Raw genomic sequence first — 12,421 nt, 5'->3', positions numbered from 1 at the left:
TTAGAAGTCAGCCCAACGTTCCAGGGAAGCTTCAACCTATTTCCAATAATAGAAAGAGAAGAATGTGTGCAGCATGAGAAATTTTCAGAGAGAGAAGCTCCATTTGGGGTGAAAATCAGGCCATTTTTATACCATAAAGAAAAGAGAGTGCAGGACACCACCACTTCAAGCAGTCAGTAGATGCTGTTGCTTTCTGGTTTTCTCCTGAGACAGCCAATAGATGATGGTGTTTATTTTCTCAGTTAAACCACAGGATAATGCAATATATTTATTATATTTAAATTTTTACTTACTCAGGGACAGAAAGGTCAGAATGGAGAGGATGGACCCACAGGACCTCCAGGAAGGCCAGGAATAGGAGATGTGCAGATAAAAGACCCAGGATCTCCCGGACCTGCAGCAAAAAATGGCCAACATGATCCACCTGTGAGTATTGTCTGTTGAAAGAATGCATGTGCTTTAGGAAGGGTACTTCAAAGGACTTCAAAGTAACTAGTGCTTACACTTGTTTTGTTACTATAGTAACTTAGAAAGTAAACCGTCTTATTTCCTGTCATAGATATTTTGTTATATGCTGTGAAACGAAACATTATCCTGTATTTTTTATAGTTAGTCTTTTGTCCATGTGCAGTGTGTTCTATCCTTGCATATATCTATGCAACTCTACTATTGGATTGAGGGGGCTTCACTCAGCAATAAAATTAGTAAACACTAAATTGATGTTGGCCACATGAGTTCAGGTCCATTATGTCTAAAAACATTACTTTACTATAAATTTGATATCAGTTGCTCTACAGGAAAAATAATAAAAGGGGGAAAACTTTTGATTTTACAGGTGCATTTTTATTCATAATAAGTTTATACAACCCATCTCTAAAATTAGCACAGCACTAAAACTTGAGGAGTAAAGTCCATATTCACATCTGTCCAGATTCCCAAAATGACATTAAGGAAAACAATTCTGATGTTCCGTTGTCTTTCAAACCTTTTTTTCCAATGTCCAAATTGAATTCATATATAGCACCACTTTCTAATAGCACTGACATAAAAGTCAGTGGGAGTTTTTTCTAGACAGTGATCAAGAGTCCTTAGGAAGAGAATATATGCATGTTACGTATAGCTGAGGTGAACATATATAGAAAGATTATTTGCAATTAATTTGAATGCTGGAGTTTAGAACAGAAAATGGGGAAAAACTATATGTAGTAACACACATATGCTGTCCGATGCATATCACCAGAAAGCAACCTACTTGATAGGAACTGGATGTATTCAGGTAGGTCAAGGCAAAAAGGACTTCAGGACAAGCTGGCAGAAGACTAATGCCAAAGATATGGTTTGGTGTGCTCAGGCAGCAGCTTGCAGTAGCATGTTACAAGTATATTTCATGTTTTTTTTGTTGACTATCACTTTTGAATGAAATTGAAAGTAGAGGACTTCCAAGTGCCCATTTTCCCACAGTCTGAAGGTTGTTGGGAAAGAGGCAAAATTCTAGCCTGAAATTTACCTATTGTAAGTATATTCAGTAATTTTGGAACAAACTTTGGAATACATTCTTATCTGTTAGGTACATAAATGGCTAAGAGACAGAAAATTTGAAATGGATTTTTCAAAGACAGCTGTCACTATTTGTACTAGTGGGACATTATTACAAGGATGATAATGGGGCTGGAACAGCTCTCCTATGAAGAAAGGCTGAGGGATTTGGGGTTGTTCAGCCTGGAGAAGAGAAGGCTCCAGGGAGACCTTAAAGTGGCCTTACGTTACCTAAAATGGAACAACAAGAAAATTGGAGAGGAACTCTTTGTCAGAGAGTGTAGTAATAGGACAAGAAGTAATGGCATTAAACTAAAAGAGGGGACATTTAGATTATATATAAGGAAAAAAGTCTTCACTCGGAGGGTGGTGAGGCATTGGAGCAGGTTGCCCAGAGAAGCTGTGGATGCCCCATCTCTGGAAGTGTTCAAGACCAGGTTGGACGAGGGCCTGGGCAATCTGATCTAGTAGGTGGCATCCCTGCCCATCACAGGGGGGTTGGAACTGAATGATCTTTAAGGTCCCTTCCAACCCAAGCCATTCTATGGTTCTATGTTTCTATGATAAAGGATGAATAAAAAAATCATTAGATAGCTATATAGTGGGAATAGTTGTAATTTACTTCTTAGCAGCTGCTTTGAGTTACAGCCCTCTTAGAAGCAGATATGTTGTTTTCTCTCAAACACAGTCTGGAACCTCTGGAGTTATCACTGAATGTGACTCATAATGGTTTTATGCAGTACCAGCAAGTATATAAAAACCTATTCCTGGTTAAAGGGAAATTCCAGAATTTTGTTCAGCTGCATTAAGATTTTTTTCAGTATTTATAGCAGAGTGACTTGGAAACCATGTCTGTTACAAAACCAAAACTGAGAATATGCCTGTCATTTAGGCAGGTCAGAATGGGCAATTTCAGAACCAGATTTGGACATCTCATCTTTAAGATACCTTCCAACCAAGCCGTTCTATGATTCTATGTTTCATTCTGTGATTCTATGTTCATTCAGAATTGGCTCAATATACAGTATTTTTCATCCAAGCTTTTCACTGACATGTTTTAGAACTGGCTATTTAAAGGAACCTTGACAAGAGGGTTCCACCATAGTTAGCAGTTGTAATCCAGATTCTTAGAAATTTGTCACTCACTTAAATTTGAAAACAAACATTAAACATTTATTAAATTAGAGTGGTGGCCCTTTCATTTTTTATCCTTTGCTTTCTATAAATTATCAATATATATTTTTAATGGTTTTATGCAGTAACTCTTGTAAGATTGCAGTCTTGTGTTCTCAATGGTTTGTTGTCTGTCTGCAGAGTTAGCCCCCGATCCAACAACAAGATCCAGCCTGGATACGTTTGTCCTTCAGTTACATTAGCATAGGACAGTTCTTATAGATTCTGGGTAATCTTCAAAGTAGTCAACAGTGCTTGAGCAGCAGCATGGAGCTCAGAGAGTGCCAGCCTAAAAAACCTTCAATAACAAGGCTAGCCTGCACTGAACTTTGTGCTGCTGTGATGACAGTGACAACCTACACAGGCTAATGTAATGTACTCTTGACATAACCTGTAAGGATTAGCTTTAAACATGCCTGAAGCTCTAGTGATCCTGTTTCATTTAACACGTCTAAGCCTTAGGGACTGGGTTTAGATTGCTGAGCTGGGTTTAGATATCCTGACAGTATAAAAGGATAAATATAAGGATAAGTAAAAGTATAAGGATAAGGAGTATATAAAGCCCATCTGTCTGCAATCCTCTTTCCACCACCATCTTCCTATAGCCTTGTTTTCTTGGAATAAAACCCCAAGGCCTGGGAAGGGAAGGAGCCTCAGGTCTAGAGGATGTAGGGAGCAGGACAAAAGGTTGTAGTGACAGCACACCTGTTCCACCAGTTAGGAATCCTGCCAATAAGAAACGAAGGACTATGATGTCAGGAAAATATTTTTCTTTCTTTCTTACACTTAATTAAGGAATTCATGCCTGAAAACCCCATGGTTTAACAGAAAAGAGCTCCAGGAGGATGGACTAAGTGACAGCAGCTCTCCAGTATCCTACACAGTGGTCATATTCCTAGAGTGTTCTTTTCAGGCTTTGCTCATCCTGCCACACACACAGCCTGTCAGCCCTTCCAATAAGTTTTCTGCTTTGATTACAAAGAAGAAATATTGCCCCAGCCAGTTAGTCTTCATCAAAATCTTCTACAGTATGCCAGAACTCTCAATGGTAGAGAAAGGAGTTGAGGAGCCCATGTGTGGTCTGAGCACTGCTCAGACTGTTACTGGATAGAGGGCTGACATGCATGTGGAGTTCAATCCCTGCTTGCGTAACACCATTATTTTACATATTTATTATTATTTTCATTATGCAATGATTTGATATAGTTTTCTATTAATATGTATTTAAATAATGTTTTGATACAAAACCGAATTCTCAGTAGACAAGAAATACAGATTCACAGATTCACAGATTCACAGATTTTTCTAGGTTGGAAGAGACCTCAAGATCATCGAGTCCAACCTCCGACCTAACACTAAGTACTCCACTAAACCATATCCCCAAGCTCTACATCTAAAACGTCTTTTAAAGACCTCCAGGGATGGTGACTCCACCACCTCCCTGGGCAGCCCGTTCCAATGCTTAATAACCCTTTCGGTAAAGAAGTACTTCCTAACATCCAACCTAAACCTCCCCTGTCGCAACTTTAGCCCATTCCCCCTCGTCCTGTCACCAGGCATGTGGGAGAATAGACCAACCCCCACCTCTCTACAGCCTCCTTTCAGGTAACTGTAGAGAGCGATGAGGTCGCCCCTGAGCCTCCTCTTCTCCAGGCTGAACAAGCCCAGCTCCCTCAGCCGCTCCTCGTAAGACTTGTTCTCCAGACCCCTCACCAGCTTGGTCGCCCTTCTCTGGACTCGCTCGAGCACGTCCATGTCCTTCCTGTAGCGAGGGGCCCAAAACTGAACACAGTACTCGAGGTGCGGCCTCACCAGAGCCGAGTACAGGGGCACAATCACTTCCCTCGACCTGCTGGCCACACTGCTTCTTATACAGGCCAGGATGCCGTTGGCCTTCTTGGCCACCTGGGCACACTGCTGGCTCATATTCAGCCGACTATCCACCAATACTCCCAGGTCCTTCTCGGCCAGGCAGCTTTCCAGCCACTCATCTCCCAGCCTGTAGCTCTGCTTGGGGTTGTTGCAGCCCAGGTGCAGGACCCGGCACTTGGCCTTGTTGAACTTCATGCAGTTGACCTCAGCCCATCGCTCCAGCCTATGCAGATCCTCCTGCAGAGCCTTCCTGCCCTCGAGCAGATCGACACACGCACTTAGCTTGGTGTCATCTGCAAACTTACTGAGGGTGCACTGGACGCCCTCATCCAGATCATCAATAAAGATATTAAAGAGGACCGGCCCCAGTACCGAGCCCTGGGGGACTCCACTAGTGACCGGCCTCCAGCCAGATTTGACTCCATTCACCACAACTCTCTGGGCCCGGCCATCCAGCCAGTTTCTAACCCAGCGAAGCGTACGCCAGTCCAAGCCCCGAGCAGCCAGTTTCTTGAGGAGAATGTTGTGGGGAACGGTGTCAAAAGCCTTACTGAGGTCAAGGTAGACCACGTCCACAGCCTTTCCCTCATCCACCAAGCGCGTCACTTGGTCATAGAAGGAGATCAGGTTCGTCAAGCAGGACCTGCCTTTCATAAACCCATGCTGACTGGGCCTGATCGCCTGCTTGCCCTGCAAGTGCTGCGTGATGTTCGAACTTAGATGTTCTAAGATGTTCGAACTTAGTGGTGTTAGCTGGTACCTGGTGCCACATAGTATTTCACACTTTTGTTTCATGAGTAGGTCCAAAATACTTGCCTGTATGTACTAGGAAGAGGACTATCAAATGCCACCTGCTTTAGATTTACTATCATCCACAGGGTCTTCCAGGTCTTCCTGGGCTTGATGGAGTGGTTGGCCCACCAGGACAGAAGGGAGAAAAGGTAAGTTAAACATCTGTGTTGCCCCTTGCAACACAGTGTTGGCTGACTTCAACAATTTTTTACTGAATCCAGATGTTAATGACTTATTAGAACATATTGGAAAAGAGATACTGAGAAATCCAGGTGGATGCAGTCTCATTTTCTGCAGCATGCGATGTTCAAAATGCAATATGAGTTACTCTATTGCGATTCACAAATAAAAAGCTGGGAAGTCTCTAGGGAGAAAGAAAGAACTCCAGCTCCTAGTCCAGACTCCAGAAACTTCTCTCCATGGTTTGTGTGTGTATAGTAGGGGCACTGGAATGACTTAAATTTGAATTCTGTGGTCTGCTCTATATGCCTTATCCCAAGTCACATAAGGGCAGGTCTGCTGACCACTAGCACAGCAACGTTTTTAAACTTCTGCAGCATCCTATGTCTGTCTGAACTCTTGACTGCTGCAGTGTTGCCATTTCAAGCTATGATGTCCCAACCCCGCACTTGTGGCAGCTTCAGCCTTCTCTCAGCCTTTGGTGAGATGTTTCAGCATGCTAATGTGGCAGCAGAGGGTTACTTAGTTTTCCGTTGACTTGCTGCAGTGAATGGCATAATCGAGGATCAAATGAGTTCTACAACCAACACAAGGGGAAGAGTGGGAAACACGAGTAGAAGCATGGGATGACAGCATCCAGCAGAGAGATTTTCTTATTCTACTATTGAACCAAAAATCACATACTGCAAAAAATGCCACTCTCAATATGTTTCCCCTTTATACTGCACAACCACTTCAAGAAGGATGTGGACAACATCGGCTCCAGGGCAGCCATGTTCTGCAGCAGAGCAGGGGATCGCAGTGTGCAGGTGTTTTACTTACACCTTACAGCTTACTCATCAACGACCTGGATGATGGAGCAGAGCTCACGATCAACAAGTTTGCTGACGCCACAAAGCTTGGAGGAGTGGCTGATACCCCAGAGCGCTGTGCTGCAATTCAGAGGGACTTTGACAGGCTGGAGTGTTGGGCCGAGAAGAACCTCATGAAGTTCAACAAGGGCAAGTGCAGGGTCCTGCACCTAGGGAGGAGTAACCCCAAGCACCAGTGCAGGGTGGGGGCTGACCTGTTGGAGAGCAGCTCTGCAGAGAGGGACCCGGGAGTCCTGCTGGACAGCAGGCTGACCACGAGTCAGCAAGCTGCCTTGTGGCCAAGAAGTCCAATGGTATCCTGGGGTGCATTCGGAAGAGTGTTGCCAGCAGGTCAAGGGAGGTGATCCTCCCCCCCTACTCAGCCCTGGTGAGGCCACACCTGGAGTCTTATATCCATTTCTGGGCTCTCCAGTACAAGAGGGACATAGAACTACTGGTGTGAGTCCAGAGGAGGGCTACAAAGATGATTAGAGGACTGGAGCACCTGTTGTACATGGACAGGCTGAGAGAACTGGGCCTGTTTAGCCTGGAAAAGAGAAGACTGAGGGGAGACCTCATCAATGTGTATAAATATCTGAGGGAAGGGTGCCGAGAGTATGGAACCAGTCTCTTTTCAGTTGTGCCAAGCAAGAGGTCAAGAGGCTACAGGCACAAACTGAAGCACAGGAAGTTCCATCTGAATATGAGAGGGCACTTCTTTCCTGTGAGGGTGAAAAAGCACTGTAACAGATTGCCCATAGAGGTTGTGGAGTCTCCTTCTCTGGAGATATTCAAAACCCACCTGGATGCCATTGTGCTCAATGTCCTCGAGGTGATCCTGCTCGTCACGGGGGGTGGACTAGATAATCTTCAGAGGTCTCTTCCAACCTCAGCAATTTGTGATTCTGACAGAGACAGTGCAGCAGAGACCTGCAGGGCCAGAGGCTTCGAGCATGTGACTGATGAGGACAAGATGAAGGAGCTCAAACTGTTTATTCTGGTAGAAAGAAGACAAAGGTGTGATCTAAGAGCTGCCTACAATTCTTTGAAGGGTGGTTGTAAAGCTGATGAAGCCAAATGGTTCCTCATAGCACCAGAGGGTGCAACAAGTGACAATGGCCCAAAAACTGCATCTTGAGAGGTTCAGGCTAAACCTCAGTAGAAACTGGTTCACTAGGAGATTGGTGCAGAATTGTGGCAAGCTGCCCAGAGAGGATGCAGAAGCTCTCCATTGTTGGAGATTTTCAAGATCAGGATGGACAGAGCCATCACGGACCTGATGTATAGGTGGTGATGTTTCCAGTTCAATGGGGACACTGGATTAGATGGCCTCTGGAGGTCCTGTGTAACCCTTTTTCTGTGATTCTAAGTCTCACATTCTTTTAGTGGCTACGGGAAAATTTAATCCTTCAGTGACCATCTACACTTAGGTTTCAGCACAAGAACTTGAAAGTAGACTCCTAAGTGAACCTTGAAATTTCACATACTACAAGGGAAATTAAAAACCTCCAAAACAGAGAGAATATTGACATATTTATTTTTTAAAATTGAAAGATTTTTTAATATCAATCTGGAGAATGTAGGGTCTGACTTGTGATTTCAAAAGACTGATGTTGGTAGAACTACAGAACACATGGGATCTAGCAGCTATCCAGAAAATAAAGAATGAATCTTATAAAGCAGGCAGTCACACCTTGCCTCTATTGTAAACAGTGAATTTTGAATTTTACATAAAGGATTTTAAGAAGAGAATAAATTCTACCTGAAGCAAACTCGACCTGACTTTCAGATTATAGGAAACAGAATTATCTGAAAGAGAAAAATAATTTTCAAACAGGGTATAATACTCAAAAAACTGGCAAAAAAGTCAACTGTTTTGCCTCACTGAGACAGTTTTCTACATTATGTACATACATTGACAAATATTAATTAGAAGTGAAGTACTACATTTTTGTTCCTGCTCAATACAATCCCCAACACCATGGGATAATATGATTTTTCCATTTCTACTATGCATTTTTTCCTGAAAACCTGTTTTAATCTATAGTGCGATAGTGTAATAATTATTCCTGGTTACTACATAGAATACTACAGGGTGAAACTGCAGGATGCATAGAAGAGTGGAAAGTTCCTTGGAGTGACATATGATATGGTTTTTAGCCACTACTTTTTGAAGAAATCATTGTTATCGTTTCAGTGCTGATGCTTACTCATTTTTTCAGAACTTACTTAAACAAAGTTTCTACTGAATGTGTAAGCACAGGAGCTTGCCAATATAACAATTAAGTCCATTAGATTCAGTGCAATTTAGAGAATGAATATTTATATGCAGTGAGTTTCTGTCTTTTCCATACATTAGATGTGGGGAAATGGCATTTAGGTAAAGTATATAAAAGCAAACCAAAAAATCTGATTGCTGCACAAAAGCCTGAAAACCATACTGGTAATCATATCCCTTGTTTGGACTGGTACCATAGACAACTTGCTTGTTTCCACGCCAGATCAGTTTCCGCTTCTCCTATAGTCCATGAGGGTTTTGTCATTTAAGTTTAGAAGCATAAGGATGTGACCCACAGCGTTTAATTCTGTGTAGTCTAGAAATCTGAAAATCTGCAGCAATAATTGAAATACAGGTTTGCTTCCTGTATGCATCCCAGACCAGAGGTAGTCATTTGTTAATATAACTCCTGAATTACAGATTGTTTTCCTTTTAACTAAGGGGCCTAATGGTTCATATAAAGGACATTATGACATCAAGATAAACAACACAGAAATTTGTTAGTATTTTAATTAAGCAATCACATTCATCTGATTTTTTTTTTCCTGATTAATGCTCCTACTGTACGTAATAAGGATGGTTTTCTTTTACAGGGTGATAGAGGTCTTCCTGGCTCCGTGGGTCCAAAGGTAAAGATAAAAATGAAACAGACAGTGACTTTATGGATTATGGGAAAGCAGTATCATTCCAACACAGCATGTTACTTAGAATGTACCACTGAAAAGGGCTAAGTCTATTAAGATTATTATTGTGAATCCTAAGCACTTAACTATGTCAACCTTTTCATGTTCAGTATAAGAATCGACTGACCTTTTATTTTAGGGTAATACTGGAGACACTGGATTAATAGGCCCCAAAGGAGAAGCTGGTCCTCATGGCTCTCCTGGGAAACAAGGACCTCCAGGACCCCCAGGGCCTCCTGGACCACCTGGACCTCCTGGATCCACAGGTCTAAGCTACGGTTCGGGATTTGAGGTATTTTGCTGTTACGGGGTTTGTTGTAGTTATGGATATGCTTCCTTCAGAGAAGGGGCATTGTAATCATCTGTATATTTCACGACTAAGAATGAATTGATGACATACGGAGTCATTTGCTACAGACTGAAATTTGCCTCTGGGTAACCCACAATTCTTTTTATTGTGGGCACTTGACCATGTAATTGGCAATGTTTAGACCATGCAAGGAATGGATTTGTTTAATGACTGGAAGCAGTCAGAACAGAACAGAAGAACTAGGAAGCTACAACCCATTAGTCTAACTTCAGTCTCTAGAAAAAGTTATGGAGAAGATTGTCGTGGGGGACGTTGAAAGGCATTTCAGGAACAAAGCTATTATCAGGCATAGTTAACATACGTTTATTAAGAGAAAGGCCTTCTTTAGTAATTTGATCTCTTTCTATGATAAGGTCACCTGCTTGGTGGACAAAGGAAAGGCAGCAAGTCTAATTTTTCTGGATTTCAGTGAGGCCATTGATAAAGATGAAGGTCTGTTAATTAATTAATTATATAACTCTGCAGAGTCAGCTACTCAGTGATCTTTCGCAAAGCAAGTACACCTCTGACTGGAATCACCGTCATTTATACACAGAAAACTTTTGAAAACTATCTCTTTGGCTACTTTTGATTGGCTATTACAGCTCACCTAACTTATCTCTACTGAGTTTGTGCATTACAGATGAATGGGCAGGGAGGGAGAGGAGGGGACAACACCAAATCTCACATTAGCATACATTAGCATTTTGATGAGTGTGACTTTTAATGTGTTAATGACCCTTAATGAGCAAAAGGTTACTATAGGTCAGTCCAGAGCAGTTTTTCTCCTTCTTATTTTTTACCTTTTATCCCTTATCTTCCTTGCTTCTGCTAGCTCAAGGCTACCTGTTTCTCTCTTTCTTTATTTTCTCAGCTAAAAGACTACACAAGCTATAGAAAGACTGCATAAGCTACAGGCCTCCCTATTTTCTTCAAGGTTTCCTTGTTTTTTTCCCAGCTTTGGGACTACAGTATGGCTACAGTTCAGCTGGGCTGTCAGCCACATCACCTTTTTAGAGGAGCCTTCCCTAATTCCTATGGGACCATTCACAGGTATTTCCCTGTTGTTTCCTAAAGTGTTTGTGTTCCCTGGTTCTTCTCTGTCCCTCAGAACTATATCCCCCTCCTCCACTGAATCTAGTTTAAAGCTCAGATAATAAGTCCAGCCAGCTTGCTGCCCAGAACACTCTTGCCCCACCTGGTCAGGTGCGCTCTATCTGTTGTGAACATGCCCAGTCTCTTGAAGGTGTGTCTGAGATCACAGAACCCAAAACCCAGAGCATAACACCAGTCGTGCAGCCATTCATTCACCTAATCCATTCATCTTCTTCTTAGGTCCCAGTTTCCAGCTAGGAGGATACAGGAGAACAGTACTTGCACTCCCAATCCCTTCAACATCTTTTCAAGGGACATAAAGTCCCTTTTGATATTTCAGACTCGCCTCACTGTGGTGTTCGATCTTACATGAAACTGTAGGAATGGTTCATAGTCCTCTGGTTTTACCAGACTTGGTAGCCTCTTTGTAGTATCAAGAATGTGGGCCCCAGGTGGACAGGAAACCTCTCTAGAGAGATTGTCTGGATAACAAAAGAGTGCTTCAGTGCCTCTCAGCAACGAATTTCCCAATAACTAACAACCTTCATGCTTTTTTAGTGGCACTCGTTCTAATACAGGTGGTTGGTTAGACCAGCTTTGTGTGGTTGTTCTTTCCTGGGTCTTGACCATAACTCATGTATTCTTTTTCCAGTCCCAGAGCATTGTATCTGTTGCATAGGGGCACTTTGGGGGCAAGGGAGAGACTCTTCCTCTGGCTCTGAGCAGAGACAAAGGACCACTCTCCCTTGTCATGTGAGTCTTTCAAATGTCTTCATTCAGAGCTGGAAGTTTTTTTACCATCCCTTTGCCAGGACTTAAGGTAGGGCTGTTGCTTGGCCCATGTCAGTACATAACATCATTTGTTAATCTCCCGCTCAGATTCCTGGACGCTACATTTTCTGGTGAGCTCCTCTCATAACAGAGCCACCTCTTTGAAAAGTTCATCCAGGTGGGCACACCTGCACCCATGACACCCACCTCTGCCTTCAGGACCCAGGGGGACTACCAGTGAATGGAGTTCCCTGGAACTGAAGGTCTGAGCACATCTTTCAATCCTCAGGAGGTCTGTTTGGGTGCAGGCATCTGCCTAGGGAGGTTGTGGCCCCTCCATCTGGGTTTCAGCCTCAGACCAGCAGGCTCGGCGGGTGGACAACATTTCTGTAACAGTAGAAGGCCCTTCCTCTGCTGATCCCAGAATACAAAATGAAGGACCCACACCACACTCTGACTGACATGCCATGCCCTGTTTGCTGCACTCCTAGGGGCTGCTTGCTTTGTATGACTGAGGAGGAGCACTCCTGGCTCTGCCCAAGGCTTGTCAGCCGTCCTCGAGAGGGCTGTAAGGTCCTGGTGGCTCCCTCAGCTGCCTCAAGGGACCTCTATGCAGGAAATACCCTGCAGGCCGCAATGCTGCTGGAGAACGCATCTGCCCCAGAGCCGATCACCTCAGCAAGTGACTAGTGAGATAGAGGTGCTGATCTCTTCTCCCTTGTAACCAGTGATAGGACACATGGGAATGGCACGAAGTTCTACCAGGGGAGGTTCAGATTGGATATTAGGTAAAATTTCTTTACACCAAAAGAGGTGGTTGATACCTCATCCCTCTCAGTAT

At 43.3% G+C, this 12,421-nt stretch overlaps 1 protein-coding gene across 1 annotated transcript in view; it reads left to right on the top strand.

The window, feature by feature from the left end:
- COL15A1 (collagen type XV alpha 1 chain) overlaps positions 1–12,421 on the top strand; it is a 126,838-nt gene that overhangs the window by 49,889 nt on the left and 64,528 nt on the right. The window contains exons 8-11 of the mRNA XM_083825865.1: positions 298–426; positions 5,460–5,522; positions 9,276–9,311; positions 9,505–9,657. Of these exons, the coding sequence (XP_083681991.1) occupies positions 298–426; positions 5,460–5,522; positions 9,276–9,311; positions 9,505–9,657 (381 nt within the window). The remainder of the gene's footprint in view (positions 1–297; positions 427–5,459; positions 5,523–9,275; positions 9,312–9,504; positions 9,658–12,421) is intronic.

This window comes from Anser anser (genome assembly GCF_964211835.1).
Source record: "Anser anser genome assembly, chromosome: 2".
In the NCBI taxonomy this organism is placed as follows: Eukaryota; Metazoa; Chordata; class Aves; order Anseriformes; family Anatidae; genus Anser; species Anser anser.
This window is presented reverse-complemented; position numbering and strand designations above follow the sequence as displayed.